Source organism: Saccopteryx bilineata, chromosome 2 (assembly GCF_036850765.1).
Source record: "Saccopteryx bilineata isolate mSacBil1 chromosome 2, mSacBil1_pri_phased_curated, whole genome shotgun sequence".
NCBI lineage: Eukaryota > Metazoa > Chordata > Mammalia > Chiroptera > Emballonuridae > Saccopteryx > Saccopteryx bilineata.
In genome coordinates this window covers 80919569-80938874 of record NC_089491.1, presented here as the reverse complement: position 1 = coordinate 80938874, position 19306 = coordinate 80919569, and the positions used below count along the sequence as shown (strand labels likewise).

The 19306-nt window shown below is 44.5% G+C and overlaps 1 protein-coding gene across 1 annotated transcript in view; it reads right to left on the bottom strand.

Moving 5' to 3' along the window:
• The window catches only part of ACER2 (alkaline ceramidase 2), a 31967-nt gene that overhangs the window by 6197 nt on the left and 6464 nt on the right, over positions 1-19306 (bottom strand). Inside the window, exons 2-5 of the mRNA XM_066257339.1 lie at positions 13184-13298; positions 12315-12456; positions 5464-5601; positions 505-642 (exon numbers count right to left, since the gene is read on the bottom strand). Coding sequence (XP_066113436.1) covers positions 505-642; positions 5464-5601; positions 12315-12456; positions 13184-13298 — 533 coding nt within the window. The remainder of the gene's footprint in view (positions 1-504; positions 643-5463; positions 5602-12314; positions 12457-13183; positions 13299-19306) is intronic.

Here is a 19306-nt window from a genome sequence, read left to right as displayed (position 1 = left end):
CCCTGGATGACCTGTAAAGGCCCATGCTTTCACCTGGTCACTCACACCCAAAAGGGAACTTGGCTTGACAAAAATGTACCATATCTTGAAAGAGGTCCTATTTATCTCACTGTGCGTCCTGTTTGGATGTCCCTGTCCTGGTCCCCTCATCATCCCAAGCCTTCTTCACCTCCCCCACCCTGGAGATGGAGCCAGAGCTCAGGTGACAGACTCAGTTTTCAAGCTCCATTATGCTTTAATAATGGAGCTAGAGGTCAGGGACCCAGACTTGAAGCACAAACAATTACGTCTTTTTGCTCTGGCTAAGCCAGCTCCCTGGAGCCCATTCTGCTTTTGACAGCAGTTTCTGTTGCTTCTGAAAAGTCTGACAGTTACCGTGAGGAGAGAGAGGCACTTGGGCTCTGCTCTGTCCCCTGGGCACATCTGCACGCCTGAAGGGGGAACAGAGCCCCAGGGAAGTGCAGAGCCCTGCTCTGCAGCCAGTCCCCACTGGTGGAGGCTTACCACACACAGTGCAGGTAAGGGAAGTGGAAGGACGACAGCAGCTCGCAGAAGGCTCGGTCGCTGATCCAGCAGAAGAGGGCGAGAGTCCACCAGAGGCCTGAGAAGAGGCCTAGCTTAAATACACGCACGTTGTCACACCTGCAGGGGGTCCAGAGAGTAGCTCTCCGTCAGTCCCGGTTTCTGCCCACCTCCCTGGCTGCTCACGTCTCCCCAGCCCCGTGGCACCGCAGTTCTGCCCCAGCACACCATCACTCCACGAGGCCGTGGACGCGAATCCCGTGTGTGCACAAGTACACAGGTGCCTCACAAAGCCATACCTCTCGCCCAGGCCTCTCCCTGACTATTCCCAAACCAAACTGCCTTCTTGACGTGTCCACCTGATGGCTAATATAGATGTGTTGATAAATTTAATTAAATATAATAATTTTTTTTTAGATTTTTAAAATTCATTTTAGGGAGAGGAGAAAAAGAAAGGGGGAAGAAGCAAGAAGCATCAACTCCCATATGTACCTTGACCAGGCAAGCCCGAGGTTTTGAACCAGTGACCTCAGCATTCCAGGTTGATGCTTTATCCGCTGTGCCACCACAGGTCAGGCAATTTAATAAATTTAACATGTCCATAATGAACTCTGAGTCTTTCCCCCACCCAAAACCTGCTTCTCCAGCCCTCTCAGGAAAAAGTCATTTCATGCTTTCAGAAGCTCAGTTCAAATACATGGATAATTTATTTTGCACTCTAAAAGGCAAAATTAAGCCAGTAGCCTCATCATTTTAAAAGGTAAGATGAAAACTGACATAACTACTAAATAGACAATTAGTCTGGTACAGGAGGCTCTATGCCCACTCAGGTAAACCCAGAAAGTGTGGTTTAAGGAACACTCGGCACAGACCACTGGAGCTGCGTGGAGGAAGTGCGGTGTCATGCGGGGCAGCCTGCACTGTGCCATCCTCGGTCTGTAGGTCTGTAAAGGGGCAGAGCCTGCCCTGTGCCACTGACCAGGCACTTGGGGCTTATCCAGCCTGACCTCCATTAGGTTTTATGTCTACTTTTCAGGGCTTGTATCAGAATGTCAATGTGAGATTAAGTGGAAAAGCAGGTCAAAAGCAGGACCCTATTTTAGGATAGAAAATCCAATAGGATATCTACTGTTTTTCCTCTTCTTGACCCTTTGTTGCATTCTCAAAGTTCTTCTTAACAATCAACTCACTCCTATAATCAGAAAAAAATGTCTATTTTAAAACTATTTTAGATACACCTGAGTCACTTGGTAATGTGTCACCACCACAAATTTCAGTAAATGTCAGATCATGACCCTGAGTCATAATAAATTTTATTTCCTCGTGGCCTGAGAGAAGGCTCAGAAAGAACAACAAAAATATGAAAAGAGGCCCTGGCCGTTTGGCTCAATGGTGGAGCATCGGCCTAGCGTGCAGGGGTCCCGGGTTCGATTCCCAGCCAGGGCACACAGGAGAAGTGCCCATCTGCTTCTCCACCCCTCCCCCTCTCCTTCCTCTCTCTCTTTTCCCCTCCCGCAGCCGAGGCTCCATTGGAGCAAAGATGGCCCGGGCGCTGGGGATGGCTCCTTGACCTCTGCCCCAGGCGCTAGAGTGGCTCTGGTTGCAACAGAGTGATGCCCCGGAGGGGCAGAGCATCGCCCCCTGGTGGGCAGAGTGTCGCCCCTGGTGGGCGTGCCGGGTGGATCCCCATCGGGTGCATGCGGGAGTCTGTCTGACTGTCTCTCCCCATTTCCGGCTTCAGAAAAATACAAAAAGAAAAAAAAAGAAAAGACTAGAAACAAGCTTGAGGAATGAGGCTAAGGAGAAAGAGAAAGCAGAGAAACGTCCCCATCTACTTCCCCAGAGCACAGGGCAGATGGATGAGAACATTTAGCTGACATACAGCAGATCATTCTGAGGACAAGCAGAGAAGGTCCTAGAAGGAAACGCAAAGAGCAGCAGGCACCCTGGTGGCTGGATCTTTATCAGAGCAGGCCAACCTCTCCTCAGTCCTCGCTGGGACTCGGGCGGACGCTGGGACATGGCCGTGAACACAGGGACCTCGTCCCTGCCGATGTGGAGTCTGCATTGAGCAGACAAGTCAGACATGGAACCAAACAATAGCACAGATACTATTTAACTTACAATCAGGATGAGTACCATCAAGGTGAAGGTTGGGGCGCTACGAGAGCATATAACCAGGCGAGCCCGGGCCTGAAGGATGAGCAGAGTGAACAACGCAGCGGGGTCAGAGAGAAGGGACAGCACGAACAAGGGCCTGGGGCTGGAAGGAGCCAGGCCAACCCGGGGACACGGGAGGTCAGGACAGCTGGAGGAGAGAATATAAGGGGAGCTCCCTGTGGGAGAGATCAGCAGGAAGGGGCCATGTTGAGGATTTTGAACTTTATTAAAATTACAACGTCAACCAATAGAAAAATGACTGTCAGCAGATGAGTTGTTCAGGGAAGGAGGAGGAAGCCAAGATTCTGGCTGGAGCAACTAGGTAAATGGTGTTCGATTTACTGTGGCTGGAAACATTAAGAGGATCAGAACTGGAAAAGGCAGATCAGGAATCTGGTTTCGGACAAGTGGACTTGGACTATCTGTGACATGTGGACTTGGAGAGGTCAGGCCGACTGCTAGGTACATCATGGTGGAGGCAAAAGGAAGGACTGAGCGGGAGACCTAAATTTGGGAGCCACTCATATATGTTTGATAACAAAAGCCATGGGAGTAGACGAGATATTGGGGGGTGCTATGGAGGGAGAAAAGCAGAGAGGTGAGACTGCACCTTAAGTGATCCGTATATCCAAAGGTGCATAAAAAAGAGGGAACGTACATGAGAAACTGAAAAGAAGCCAGCACCGAATGAGAACCCAGGAGACTATGGTGTCACAGGAGCCACAGGAAAGCACAGTTGATGAATGAGGGGGTGAACTCTGTACACAATTCAGAGTACAACACACAAGACCCAGAAGGCTGAAAAAACTGTCGTTGACTGTACAGCCAAGAGGGCTTTGGGTATTGAAGTGGGGGCAGAAGCCAGCCAGGAGTGGGTTGCAGAGTAAATGAGAAGTGAGGGTTGGAGACAACATTAAAAGAAGCTTGGCTGTGACAGACAAGAGAGAAAATGGCTGCTGGTGGAGATAGACATGGATGAGTCCAGGTTGAGTGTTACAGACAACGGCAAAGATAAATCTTCTTTTTTTTGTCTAACTTCAAGACAAACCTTTGTAAAGGCTAATGGGAGGGACATGTCAGAGAAGAAGGGATGACACAGTAGACAATTTACAGGAGTATAAAAGGTATAGAAGGATGGAGGGAGTAATCAACAGCTAGAAAGACTGACCCTGGATGGAAGGAGGGGTATTTCCCATAATGCTGCATTCGCTAATGCCATCATGAAGACCAATGAGCTACAGTGGTGACTAGCTTTTCAGGAACAAAGATTTTAAGCATAGAACAGAAACTATGTTCTTTATAATTACTTGCAAAGATTCCAGTATTAAAGGGAAATATACCTCCCTACTTAAAGATCACAATGGTGAAGCAGAATTTATTTAAACTATAAAATAATCTGCCCTAACCATGTCTTGCCCCCACCCCATGTGCTCTTGTTTAGGTATTATGAATTAAAAATATTTTCTTCTTCCTTAAGCTATTTTTAATTAAATTATAGGATAAAACATTATTAGACTCAAGAGTTAAAATGAAACTAAAATGCAGTGAAGTCTCAAGAAACATAGCTAAGTCTAGAATATTCTACTCACTTCAGGCCTAATCTAAACCAATGCTACTGGAGTGACTATTACAAATTCATTTCAGATGTCTTTATCAGCTGTTTAATTGTGTGTTTTCCAAAGAGCTTCAAGATCTGTTAGTGTTCTGAAGTAGATCTCTTAATTCCCCGTTCCCTGAAGGCTTCTCAAAGAAGCCAACAAGACAAGACCTGACAGCATCCTTCCAGGGCTAACCAGCTCGCTTAAATACCTCTTCACCCACCTCTTACCCTGCCTGGTGTTGCTGACAATCAAAGCAGAGCCCAGAGGCAGAGCAATGGAAAGAAATACACATATGTCTCCCCACAAAACAAAGGCTGAAAGAAAGCTGACTTAACACATTACACAGAGCAACATTCACAAAGGGGGGATAGCTACAAGACTTCAGTTAATACATGCCATGCCCATAACAATGAATTATGTATTTTTAAAAGTGGGCACAGAAAAAGAAGCATTTTCAAACAGGGTTAAAATAGATATATATTAGTTGGGGCTAGAAGAAGATAGTCTTGTACACACAAGAGCAAAGCTAAAATGTTTCTGGACATCAACCTGAAATCTAAGTATACAATTTCCCAAAAGAAAATGCTTACACAAACAGCAAAGGGTTTACCCCGATAGGCTGTAAATAAGAAACTAGGTCTCAGAAACAGTACCAGAAAGTAGCAGAGTCAACAGTATTATACCAGAAGTCTATGTTATCTTGTATATAGAAATTCATTTCTTTTCAGCTTTGTGTGTGAATGCAACAGCTCTTTAGGACTTTTCTCCTTATTCTTTTTTTTTTTTTAATGAGTTTATTTGAGCCAAATTGACAATATCTAGGGGAAGCAAGATCTCACATGTTCCCTTTTCTACTTATTCTTGTCATATAAACAAATCTACTCTGCTTTCCACAGAGTCCACTTGGTCTCGGGGCACACGGGTCCTTGAGACGTTCCTAAACTAGCCCTGGACCCTTAGGCTGTATCGCACCCATGAAACGGCTGCTTACCTCTTTCTGAAAGTGAAATCTTTAACATTTTGAACCAAACCACCAAACCTGCTTTCAATCCAACAGTCAGAAACTAACTCTTGATGAAGAGTCAAACTCCTCCACACTCGGGGCTGGTAAAGGAACCAGGAGTTGGTGTGCCCCTATCGCAGGGACAGCCCGCAGGGCAGGCAGAAGAACTGCACCCACCTCTTTAGCTCTGCAATGAGCAGCGCAGTGCAAGGCACCCCCAGCGTCATCAGAGAGATGTTGTTGATGGCGGGCTTGACAAATGCCAGGCACGTTGTAACTGCAGACAGGACACAAACCACCGCCTTGAATCTGCCCCTGAATTGGTGAAAGCAAACCAGGTCCATTAGCGAAGGAGGTCTTGTTTGTCGAATGTGGACAAGGTACAGGTGCTGCTAGTGGGTGTGGAAGCTAAAAAGAAATTGTGCACTGAGTACCCAGAGTCTAAGAACCATTCCCTCTCACTGACTCAATAATTCCACTTCTAAAAATGTATCCTTAGAAAATAATCACAAATTTTCTAACTATTTAGCCATGAGAACAATAAAATTAGAATCAACTTTGGTCCCTAAGGATGAGATATGGATACTTGTTTTCTTAGTGTTCCTATTCTGTATTCTTTCCACATGTTTATAGCAGGATTTTGCAAACATTTTCTGCAAAGGGTCAGATAGTGCATATTTTAGGTTTTGCAGGTCATCGGTCCTCTGCCACTGTAGACAATAAGTGATTTGCAAGGACAGGCAGTGGAAAAATTTGGTCCACAGAAGAGAGTTTATAACCCTGTTCTACAAGCTTCCTGGTTTAAAAGAAAAATGCCCTGTTTCTAGCACACAGAAGTAAAAGCCTTAAAACATCCTAATATTTACTGACAATCCATAGTCTAGTATGCATTAAGATTTTGTGTTGACAAGTTTTGGACATGACAAATCTTAGAAAAATAACTGATACTATCCTTCCACTCTTGAGTGGAGTTGCTTTCGGTAGGAAGAGCCAGAAAGGGCGACGTGATCCTGAACACGCTCCCTCTTCTCACCCTCGGACCCCATTTCCTTATCTGTAAAATGAAAAGTCCAAACTGGATTATCTCAAAGGCCTCATCTCCGACTGAAATTTAAGAGTTCATGATTTTCCTGAAGTCTCTGTTATGAGCACAATGTACTTTGGCCAAGAGCCCTGGAACAGGTTACAGTTAGGAAACTAATTTGAATGAAATTCCACTATAAAGAAGTCAAAGTACATTGAAACCTTAAAAAATACAAATGTATCTCTTAGAGGAAAACCATTTATCATCAAGGCACAGGATGTCATTGATCAAGCTGCCAACTTTCTGAGTGGAAGGAGCAGGAACTGTAGCCCTGAACTTTGACCAGAGGAAAAAATATATATACGGGAAAGGATCCCGGCAGCAAACCCCAGGAGAACCGTGTTTTTCTCCTGGTTTGGCTGGCATCCAGCAGCTACCGGATGAAAGGCTGCCTGCTTCGGCCACCCCCACCATGTGCACAACCCTTGGGGACCCACAATAACTCTCTCCCTGGGTTTGAGGTTCTGTGATACATGCCAAGGCTTTTGGCTTTTTAGACTGGATAAACACATAACTAAAAACTTCTTTGCACCACCTCCCTGTACCCAACGGTTTAGGATTCAGACACAAGTTAGAGAGAGCCGCAGTGATTCAGGGCACGGGTGTTCCAGTGTGGCACATGTGTATTCAGGCTCTGCCTCCCCCATTCAGTAGCTGTGGGATCTCTGGCAAGCCACTGAACTCTCCCCAAGTGTCAGGTTTCCCATGTGGAAATGAAGACACCTGCCTTATAGTGTTCTTACAAGCATTAGAGCACTTCACACAGTGCCTGGTACACGGTGTGCGCTAATAAAACCCACTACTACTATCACTGTTACCATCATTTGAGAATAAATGCTATTTAAAATATTATTATTGTTAATACTACCACACTCTCAGGAAGAATCTGAGTGAGCTGGAATTGCAATCACCAAAGACTCTATATTCTATCACCAAAGAGTTCAAAGGCAGCAAGCTTGACAAAACATGTTTTTTAAGGAGAATATGGGCAGACACCTCCGCATCAGTCAGTGGGTGTGGAGGAATGTGCTCTGTTTGGGAAGGCAGCTTAGCCTCCGAGGACGTCCTGTGAATTTGTGATTTTGCAACCAGCAGAAGCCAACAGAGATCACATGGCCAGGCCAGCTGACCCAAGAGTCAGCTGAGGCCTTCCCTTGCACAAGAGAGCAAGAAATGTCCAGGAACCAGGGCCCCCGTACGCTGTTTTCTAAACAATGACAGGCAACCCCTAGAGCAACCTCTGGTGCTGTTTTCAACTTTCCAGCCCATATGGGTTCAAACTGGAACACAAGGTCAGGGAACTCTTAGCACTCCTTCTTCCCGGATTTCCCCAGAATCTAGCAACCCGGTACGGTCCTTCTCACCACGTTACTATAACAAAGCTATCATACTATCGTTTGCTACCCTTTAAAGTGGTGGTTTTCAATTCTGTCAGACCCTGTGCCCGTTTTTTAAATCAAATATTTGCTAATGTCCCTTTTATTCTTCTAAATTAAAATACAATTTATTGATTATAAAACTTGCCATCGGCCCTGGCCAGTTGGCTCAGCGGTAGAGCATCGGCCTGGCGTGCAGGGGACCCAGGTTCGATTCCCGGCCAGGGCACATAGGAGAGGCGCCCATTTGCTTCTCCACCCCCCCCCTTCCTCTCTGTCTCTCTCTTCCCCTCCCGCAGCCAAGGCTCCATTGGAGCAAAGATGGCCCTGGCGCTGGGGATGGCTCCTTGGCCTCTGCCCCAGGCACTAGAGTGGCTCTGGTCATGGCAGAGCGACCCCCCGGAGGGGCAGAGCATCGCCCCCTGGTGGGCAGAGCATAGCCCCTGGTGGGCGTGCCGGGTGGATCCCGGTCAGGCACATGCGGGAGTCTGTCTGACTGTCTCTCCTTGTTTCCAGCTTCAGAAAAATACAAAAACAAAACAAAACAAAAAAAAAACTTGCCATCATTGTGACCACCATAAACTTCCCAGATGTCCCATAAGAGACAGAAATGTCTGAGGTTAAGATCTACTGTTTCACAGTACCCTGCAGATTAAAACATAACCGACTTAGAACAAGCCTCTTATTGTCACAGGACCACAGCATTCGGTCCTGGAAGACCCATCCCTGTACCTCACTGATAAAGCCTCAAGAGTCTAAGATGGTCATCCAAGTCAGTGGGAGAACAGGACAGGCAGCCCCCAGCTTGAAACCTTGCAATTCAGGCGTCAAAAAATGAACTGGATTATACAGTGAGATCTGTCCCTAGATTTTGTAGAGGCAAAATCTTAAAAATCACAGCAGGATAAATTCTTTAAGGAACGGATACAATTAGCCTATAACACTTCTTTGTTCTTAGTTTTTTGCTCAAAACAAAAATGTCTAAAAATTATTAATAACCCCATTGCAGAGTGTATGTCCTGACAATTCTTAGAACATTCTAGGCAAGGTGAAAAAAAGCCCTTTTTTTTTTTAACCCACCAGTTATTCCTATTTACATAATAAGCTTTTTTTGCGTACTGCTCGAGGCATCTTTATCTTCAAAACACTTATCCACATTAGCCATTCATAGTAACTGCTAGTACTCAGTGAGTTCTCACTCTAGATGAGATACTGTACTATATGCATTATACGATTTTATCGTATATTTCTAACCCCATGAAGTAGATACATTTATTATCTGCACTTCACAGGTGAGCAAAATTAGGTATTAGAGCTTTAAAAAAAAAGTAGACTGTTATTCAAATATATATCTGTCAGATCAAAAGTCACTTAGCCTCCATACTGTCCCTTTCTGGAAATCTCACACTAGAACTACTTACTCTTAATATGTTTTCAGAAATATCCCAGCCTGACCAGGCAGTGGCACAGTGGATAGAGTGTCAGACTGGAATGCAGAAAACCTAGGTTCGAAACCCTGAGGTTGCCAGCTTGAGTGCAGGCTCACCGGCTTGAGCACCAGCTCACTGGCTTGAGCAAGGGGTCACTTGCTCTGCTGTAGCCCCCCAGTCAAGGCACATATGAGAAAGCAATCAATGAACAACTAAGAAGCCGCAATAAAGATGAAGGTGACTGGTGGACCCACCTTCTGAAACACAGGAAAAGCCAAAAGAAAATGATGTTTATCAGACAGAGTCAAAAAGTCCCTGCCTGGAAAGTCACCTTATGACCCTGCCTAGTGCCATCCACCTCCATCCCTACTCTGACCCCTTTCCCCACCTCATGAGGCTCTCTGATCACCTTCTGTCATTCTCTTGAAGCTGAACAAGGAAACAAGACAAGACTAGAAACCTGAGGCAGCCTAAACCAACCTGCTGCAGTTTAAAGTATACTTCCTCCAGCGAGGAGAGACCTTAGCAAGATGGGGACCGTATTTCATCTAAGACCAGGAACAGCTTCTACTTCCTGGTTCTCCCCCTCTCTCTCCCAATTATGATAAGTAACCTTTTTTTATTGATTTCAATGAGAGAGGAAGAGAGAGAGAGAAAGACAGGAACATGGATTTGTTCCTGTATGTGCCTTGACCAGGGATTGAACCAGCAACCTCTGCGCTTCGGAACGATGCTCTAACCCAGGGATAGTCAACCTTTTTATACCTACCGCCCATTTTTGTATCACTGTTAGTAGTAAAATTTTCTAATCGCCCACCGGTTCCACAGTAATGGTGATTTATAAAGTAGGGGAGTAACTATACTTTATAAAATTTATAAAGCAGAGTTACAGCAAGTTAAAGTATATAATAATAATTACTTACCAAGTACTTTATGTCAGATTTTTGCTAAATTTGGCAGAATAAATCTTTATAAAACAACTTACTATAGTTAAATCTATCTTTTTATTTATACTTTGGTTGCTCCGCTATCACCCACCATGAAAGCTGGAATGCCCACTAGTGGACGGTAGGAACCAGATTGACTATCACTGCTCTAACCAGTGGTCGGCAAACTCATTAGTCAACAGAGCCAAATATCAACAGTACAACGACTGAAATTTCTTTTGAGAGCCAAATTTTTTAAACTTAAACTATATAGGTAGGTACATTCCTTATCGAGGTAGCGCCCACATGTGGTATTTTGTGGAAGAGCCACACTCAAGGGGCCAAAGAGCCGCATGTGGCTCGCGAGTCGCAGCTTGCTGACCAGGGCTCTAACCGACTGAGCTATGGCCAGGGTGATAAGTAACCTTCTTGAGTATACTTCATTCTACTCAATGATACTTAGAGATAACGCTATTTAATTCAAATCCTGCTAACCAGGATGAAGAGTCTACAGCTAATCCATTTAAAGTATGTTTTCTCCCAAACTCGTTTAAAAATACATTTTCATATTAAAAATTAGCACCTGCTCTGGAAAACAGTACAGATTAAAAATAAAATGGAAGTTCTCTCTCTGCCCCAATGCCTAAGAATGGTAGTTGTTACTGTCCTCACCCTAAGGCATTTTTGAACATGTACAAAGACATAAACTCCAAAAGGTTGTTTCATTTATTGTAAAATCAGAGTACTACACACAGCTCTACAGAGCACCTTGGCAGTCACTGTATTTCATGGACACTCCTCCACTCAGTCCACACACAACAGACTTTGTCTTTAATAGCTGTAGCTCCTGTTCCTGTACCAGTTTGCTGAATTGAACCCGTATTTTTAGACTATTTATCCATATATATCTTGACAAATCACAGTGCCCTACAGAGAAACATGGGTAATATGATCGGAGAACACATCTCTTATCTTTATGAGGCTAACTCTCTTCTGTCCCTTCAAGTATTAACAACCTTATACAGCTTCTCAGGAAGACTCTCCCTGACCAAACTCTAAATCAGCACCCCAAGTTATTACCACCCCTAACCAGCTTCATTATTCATCATAGTTTATCACTCCCTAATTTCAGTTATGTGTTTGTTTGTTGATTCGCAATCTCCCCAACCTCAGGGTAAGCTTATCAAGGCCAGAGATTCTATTGTTTAATTTATTGCTATAACCCATTGGCTAGAAGCCTAGAAAAAAACATAGTAAATAGTAAGTATTCAAATTATTTAGTAGATGAATAATCAAACAAGCATGACACAATAGACATTAAAATGCATTTCTTCCTGAAATTCTGAGTTTCAAGTTTGGAGAGGTGTGTGTGTGTGTGTGTGTGTGTGTGTGTGTGTGTGTGTGTGTGTGTGTGTTGCTCTCATCAGAAACAAAAACATCATAATTTGATAGCTACAGTGTCTATGGCTCAAAGAATGAATTGATTAGTGGATTCTACTGTAAATTTATAAAATGGTGAAGTAGACTGGACTAAAGGAAATATTCTAACAGGAAATTATAATTCAGTAATTTCTCCCCTACCGAAAAGCTTTCTAATTTCTCTCATATCAAATATTGGAGACATTTGACTTTTTTATCCTTAATGTTATATAAGTTTTCCTCCAAACATATTAGAATTCCCCCTTTTATCTCTCAGTATATTTGTATTGTCAGACTCTAAACAATCAATGGATTTTTTTTTTTTTTTTTTACAGAGACAGAGAGAGTCAGAGAGAGGGATAGATAGGGACAGACAGACAGGAACAAAGAGAGATGAGAAGCATCAATCATTAGTTATTTGTTGCGACACCTTAGTTGTTCATTGACTGCTTTCTCATATGTGCCTTGACTGTGGGCCTTCAGCAGACCTTCAGCAGACCGAGTAACCCCTTGCTCGAGCCAGTGACCTTGGGTCCAAACTGGTGAGCTTTACTCAAACCAGATGAGCCCGCGCTCAAGCTGGCGACCTCAGGGTCTTGAACCTGGGTCCTTCCACATCCCAGTCCGATGCTCTATCCACTGCGCCACCGCCTGGTCAGGCCAATGGATTATTAAACAGGTACATGGTAAGTTAATCACTAGGCTAGGCTTCACTGTGTGCTATTTTTCTTGATATACTTATCGTTTTGGATATTGTATCTAGTAATTGCAAAAATACTTAGCACTAGCTTACCTGTCGTTCCGAAAAATCTTTGGTAAATACCTTCTAGGGAACCACATGGCCAGAGCACACATCAGAACCCAAAGGATTGCAAGTTCGTCAAGCATCTGACCCAGGAAACTCAGAGTTGCATGGAAGTAGACGGATCCAATTCCTAGAATCAATTACAACCAATAAAAGGGTCACCAAAGAACAGACTCACAAATTCAGTACACTGCCTAAGGATATCACCAACCACTATCACTATGACCAGATCACTCTCTCTTTTGAAAAAGAAACTGAAGGAAGAAACTCACACCACCTAGGCATGCAGACTTCAGGTCTAGAAAGAGGATTTCAAATAGGGCCTAAATATGCGCACACCAGAACTTTAAGGATTCCACAGTTAAACACATTCTGTCTTCATACACTAGCCTGCATGGAAACAGGCAGTTAACAGAAGTCAACATTCTCTCGCTGTTAAGAATTCCAAATCTGCTTGTGGAAGGAACTAGAAATTACACAAGTATTTCCCAGAACAATGAAGGATCAAACAACTAGATTTTTTTTTTTTTTACCTTTAGTCCATTAGAAACCACAGTATCAGAGTTCATTATTTCATGTGACTTTCTTCAGAAGTTCTCAGAAAAATTGGACTGGCACAACACCAATAGCAATTACATAAATGAACTCTCAGAAACAATTAAGTTATCATTAGAGCCAACCTTGTTATCAAGCCCTAATTCAAAAGCATCCTTTTGGCATCAAGCAAGCAAAATAAAAGTTATGCTAAGACGTCAGAGTGGCTTTGGTTTATAAAACACAATGTTCAAAGGGGACAGGCAGAGTCGGAATTTCCATTTCCTCCCTTTCAGTCCATGCTCCCAAACAAACCCACTTACCCACTACAACTAACAGAGTCCATATTAAGTAGATGCCACTGTTGAAGCATGTCGCGTATTGACGGAACAGGCACATGCAGATGGGCGGCAAAACGAAAAACAAGACGTTGCTGATCTGGGGGCAGAATGTAAAATGACAAGATATTAGGTAAAAGGGCAAAAAACAAAGCAGCCTGAAAAAGCAAACCAAAACAAGACAACAACAAGAAAGAAAAAGCAGCAGCTTCTTCCAAGAGTGTCCTTTGCAAACTGAGATGAATGTGGCCGTACATTTTGTTCAAGCACACACACTGTTCTTCGCGGCGAACACAGGCCAGGAGAGCAGAAAGCAAGCGTCTAGGGCTCCGTCCCACCGCAGGTGACGGGAGCAGCCCCAACACTGCATCCGCGGAAGCTCCTCAGCTCCCTTGGTTCAGAGTCAGTGGCTCATTCTTTTTCCGCACACATGAACTAAAGTGCATTCTAATTTACTTGCTGTACCATATTTCCCCATGTATAAGACGCTCTCATGTATAAGATGCACCTTAATTTGGGGGCCTGAAATTTGAAAAAAAAAAATGTATTACATAAAGTTACTGAGCTCAAGTTTTATTCATGAAAAAATTCATACAACTCCCTGTCTGTGCGAAAAAGTGGGAAATGCAAGTAAAAAAATCGACAACCACTGTATAAGACACACCTAGTTTTTAGACCCCAAATTTTTCAAAGGGTACGTCTTATACATGAGGAAATATGGTAGATTTTTACATGTGAGGCCTGTACTAAATAATGGTCAAAATACAGTTTAATAAAGAGGTGAGAAGGACTAGACAAGTGCGAGCCCCCAGTCACTTCCCGCCAGCACAGCGAGCCTTTTCTCCTGGGCCCCAGGAAGGCGGGACTCTTCCCAGTCTCCCATGTCAAACTTAGGTTGCTTTCTTACCCTATTAAAACCTACTTTTTGGCCCTGGCCAGTTGGCTCAGTGGTAGAGCGTCGGCCTGGCGTGCAGAAGTCCCGGGTTCGATTCCCAGCCAGGGCACACAGGAGAAGCGCCCATCTGCTTCTCCACCCCTCCCCCTCTCCTTCCTCTCTGTCTCTCTCTTCCCCTCCCGCAGCGGGGCTCCATTGGAGCAAAGATGGCCCTGGGCACTGGGGATGGCTCCTTGGCCTCTGCCCCAGGCGCTAGAGTGGCTCTGGTTGCAACAGAGCGACCCCCCAGAGGGGCAGAGCATCGCCCCCTGGTGGGCAGAGTGTCGCCCCCTGGTGGGTGTGCCTAGTGGATCCCCGTCGGGCGCATGTGGGAGTCTGTCTGACTGTCTCTCCCCGTTTCCAGCTTCAGAAAAATACAAAAAAAAAAAACAAACAAAAAACCCTACTTTTAGGTATAGGTCAAAATTGTAGGTTCTTCCCCAGCTTTAAAATGATACCATTTTATCTTTCAGACTTTAGTATGGATTTAAGCCCCTCTTACCTCTCCAGAAGTCATCTGGCTTTTTAAAAAATATAATCTATCTAATGTAATATCAAAATACAGTCATTTCGCCTGACCAGTGGTGGCAAATTGGATTGAGTGTCTGCTGGGACATTGAGGGCCCTTATTCAAAACCCCAAGGTCACTGGCCAAAGCACTGGCTTGGCAGCTTGAGCGTGGAGTTACCAGTTTGAGCACAGGATCATTGACATGATTCCAAAGGCTGCTGGCTTGAGCAAGGGGTCACTGGCTCACCTTGAACTCCCCCACCCCAAGGCACATATAAGAAAGCAATCAATAAACAACTAAAGTGCTGTAAACTACAAATAGATGCTTCTCATCTCTCTTCCCCCATAAGTCTCTCTCTCTCTTTAAAAAAAAATGTATCATTTCACCATGTAATCACTAATTAAATACCATTAATGAGGCATTTTCCATTCATTTTGTTCATACCAAGGCTTTGAAGCCAGTGTCAGCTCCACACTGAAGCCACATCACCTCCGGGACCAGCACATTCCACAGGCTCAACAGCTGCACGTGGCTGTGAGTGCCACACTGGACAGAGTTGGTCTCAGGGGTCTCAAACTCGCGGCCCGAGTTTTGTGCGGCCCGCAGACTGGCCCGCAGACTAATCCACGAAGTTTGATTAGTCTGCGGGCCGCACAAAATTGGTGGGCGGGCCGCGAGTTTGAGACCCCTGCTCTAGACCCTCACCTCTTACTTTTTTTAATTTATTTTTTGCTTGTCTGTCTTTAGAGGCATAGTCAGTTCTTTTTTTTCCCAAAAAATTTTTTGTTGAAGTAATATTCACATAACATAAAATTAACTATTTTAAAGTGTGTAATGCAGTGTTATTTTAACACATTCATAATGTGCAACCATCTCCTCCATCTAGTTCTAAAACATTTTCATCACTTCCCCCAAAGAAAACCCTATGTCCATTAAGGCACTCACTTCCCATTTCCCACTCTCCCTGCCCCTGACAAGCACTAATCTGCTTTTTGTCTTTATGAATTTATTCTTGATATTTCATAAAATTGAAAGTATACAATATATGACCTTTAGTCTGGCTTCTTTGACTTAGCATAATGTTTCTGAGGTTCATTCATGTTACTGAGAGTATCAGTCCTTTCTTTTTATGGATGAGTAACATTCCATGGTATGGATACCACATTTTGTTTATCCAGTCCTGCACTCACAGACTGTTGTGAATAGTGCTGCTATGAACATTTGCATACAAGTTTTTGAGTAGCTGTTGCCAATTATTTGGGTATATGGTTGGTATTGTGGGGTACTATTGAGGCAGTTTAGTGAGAAGCTAAGAAAATCCCTTTACAAGTGGAATGAGGAAACTGAGACAAATAGTTGAACAAACAGATGAGCAATTAGCAGCCAGCTAATGAATCACAAGACCCTATCTTCACACCTAGGAGCAGATGGCTTAAGTCTGTCCTTCCTAACTAAAGAGCTGGTGGCTTAAATGCTTAAATCACCCTAGTCAGGAAGACAGATATAACAGAGACACAGTTTGTGCCAGATTAACCCAAGAATGAATGAAGTCAGGGGAATGAATGACAATGAAAACAAAACAAAAAACAGAACCACACAAATCCAAGATAGAGGTGAAAGAGACCAGAGAATGATCCCAGACCCTACTGTACTGGAGGCTCATTTTGAACCATCAGCATATCAAAGGACACACCTGAAAAGCTGATGAATATTCTGTCAAGATCTCTCCTAAAATTTCCACCTGCAGAAAACAGATAAAACCCTCAAGCATGCACTTGCCCTGGAGCACCCCCACACACCCCCTTTCTCAGGTGTGTACTTTCGCTTTCTTTCTCCAAAGCTCTGAGGGATCCAGAGAGACTGCAGACAGCAGAGCAGTGGGCAACAGCAGCTCGCCCCAGGCTAGCCCGCATCCTGTCTCCAAGGGCACTCTTTTTGCTCTGTGACTCTTCTCTGAGTTGGTGCAGCACTACCTCAGCTAACTCCTGTTGCTGTTGTCTTTTTCTATCCTAAGCCCTTCCTTTGTTTCACCATCTGTAAGGCCAGGAGCTGCCATCGTGGCCATTCACATGCAGGTTCTCATTGAATTCAGGCAGAGTCGGAGGATGGTGGGCCATTCTGTTTATTGGTGTCTCACCAAGACAGGCAAGCCACAAGAAAAGCCAAGGGAAAAGTAGAAAACCCACTTTTCCCATGGACGGCAAGGTGTCAGGGAGCGGAGAAAAAAGGAGTCCTCCTGCACCTCTCAGTGGTGGGGCAGGATCTCTCTTCCAGTAAATATGAGCAAGACAATGGCCCCTCCCAAGCAGGAAGGCAACTTGCAACCTCACAGACCACTATATCTGGTGCTGCCTAGCCCCCAATGCAAACTATAAGCGAGCAAACAAAAATCATATTTACAAACTTATTTGACCAACACCATCCCAAGCTCTGATCAAATTACTTTCATAATCAGCTGGACTCGTGTCTTAAAATCTTTTCCTGCATAAAATCAAGAACCTGCACATTCCAGGCCCTGGCCGGCTGGCTCAGTGGTAGAGCGTCGGCCCAGTGTGTAGAGGTCCTGGGTTAGATTCCCAGTCAGGGCACACAGGAGAGGCATCCATCTGCTTCTCCACCCCTCCCCCTCTCCTTTCGATCTCTCTTTTCCCCTCCCACAGCCAAGGCTCCATTAGAGCAAAGTTGGCCAAGGCATTGAGGACAGCGCCAAGGCACTGAGGATGGCTCCATGGCCTCCACCTCAAGTGCTAGAATGGCTCCAGTTACAGCGGAGAAACACCCCAAATGGGCCGAGCATCGCCCCCTGGTGGGTATACTGGGTGGATCCCAGTCAGGAGCATGCGGGAGTCTGTCTGACTGCCTCCCTGCTTCAAACTTTGGAAAAATACAAAAAAAAAAAAAAAAGAACCTGCACATCCCAAACTGTGCAGAGGCAAAGGGGCAAACCCATCTCATCTAGCCCCTTTCCAGCGATTATACATTTAACTTATCGAGAAACCACCAAATTGTTTTTCTGCAGTAGCTGAACCATTTTACATACCTACAGGCAATGTACAAGGGTTCTAAGTTTTCCACATCCTTGCCAACACTTATTTTTGGGGGGTTGTTTTGTTTTGTCTAATGAAGGCCATCCTAGAATGTATGAAGCAGTAGGGACATTCAGCTTTTTAAGTTCCATCTCTTATTGAAGGGCTCCTCGTAAAGGACTATGCACACAGAGGAAGTGTACAGAAGGTGACAATGACAACAAAATCAAAATGAGCAGCAGCAATGGGCTGGGGTGGGAGGGGTACACTGAAAAAGACTAAAGAAAAGTATGTCAGAGATAGGATGGGACAGATGAAGTCTGGAAAGCCAAGGGCATGGGGGCTTTCAAAAGATACGACTTGTCCCGCATGTTGGTTGATACAGAAAGGGTTCAAAGGGAATGAAGGAGCGAGGCAGGGTGGAAGGGCTTTTCCAGACATACAAAATGCCACTGGTGCCTGACCTGTGGTGGCGCAGTGGATAAAGCGTCGACCTGGAAATACTGAGGTCGTCGGTTCAAAACCCTGGGCTTGCCTGGTCAAGGCACATATGGGAGTTGATGCTTCCAGCTCCTCCTCCCTTCTCTCTCTCCTCTCTCTCCCTGTCTCTCTCTCTCTTTCCTCTCTAAAAAAAATAATAATAATAATAAATAAAAATAAATAAAAAAATGCCACTGGTGCACAACTAAACAAAATGCATCAGCAAACCCCAGAACTTGAGGTATAATACAGGTAAGGACTGGCAATATCTATAGCCAACATAGGCCTCCGCCACCATTTAGGAACAAGAGAGATTAGGAATGACACCATTTTCAAAAAGAGGAGAAAGATAGGGTAGGAGAGAAATAACACAAGAGAGATAATAAGATGGGGCAAGACAGGAGAGGACTGCAGCATCTGGTTAAAATCCCAGACTGAAACATCTGGGGGGCTGCATCATTATGGAGAACAGGGTGCCCTTTGTCTAGGGGGTCCTCCCAAGTCAGAGACCCCTGAGCTACTGGCGACCCTGGGGGAGAATATGGTTAAATTGTATCAGATGTCCCAGGTGGTATACAGTCTCCAGTTCTGGAAAGACAGCCAATACTCATTTACAAAGAAGTAGATATGAAGAAGGCTATTCTGTTCAGTGTTACTATCACAGCCTTTAACTGTCCATGAACTCATTTAAAGAATCAAAGAACCTGCTGCTTCTAACTTTGGAAAAATACAAAAAAAAAAAAAAAAAAAAGAACCTGCACATCCCAAACTGTGCAGAGGCAAAGGGGCAAACCCGTCTCACCTAGCCCCTTTCCAGCGATTCCTTGACCGTCCCTTGTTTTACAAGGGATATAATTGAGGGCCCAGAAAGGCTCCTGGGTTGGCCAAGGTCGGAGAGAGGCAATCACCCCACAGCTGGGGCCAGCATCAGTCACTGCTTAGAGCTCTTCCCACTGCCACCCCACCACCACCACTGACTTTCACTTCCAAGTCACTCAGTCACATTCTGACCTCCTTGGCTTAACTCTTCCACTGGTATCAAAAATTCTGAATTGCCTCACACACTGCATATATGACTTGTTCCATGATTGAAAGGTGGCTTTTGTTAAACATAGAAGTAGAAGAAAAGAAGGCAAAGGGGGAGGAGAAGAAAAATA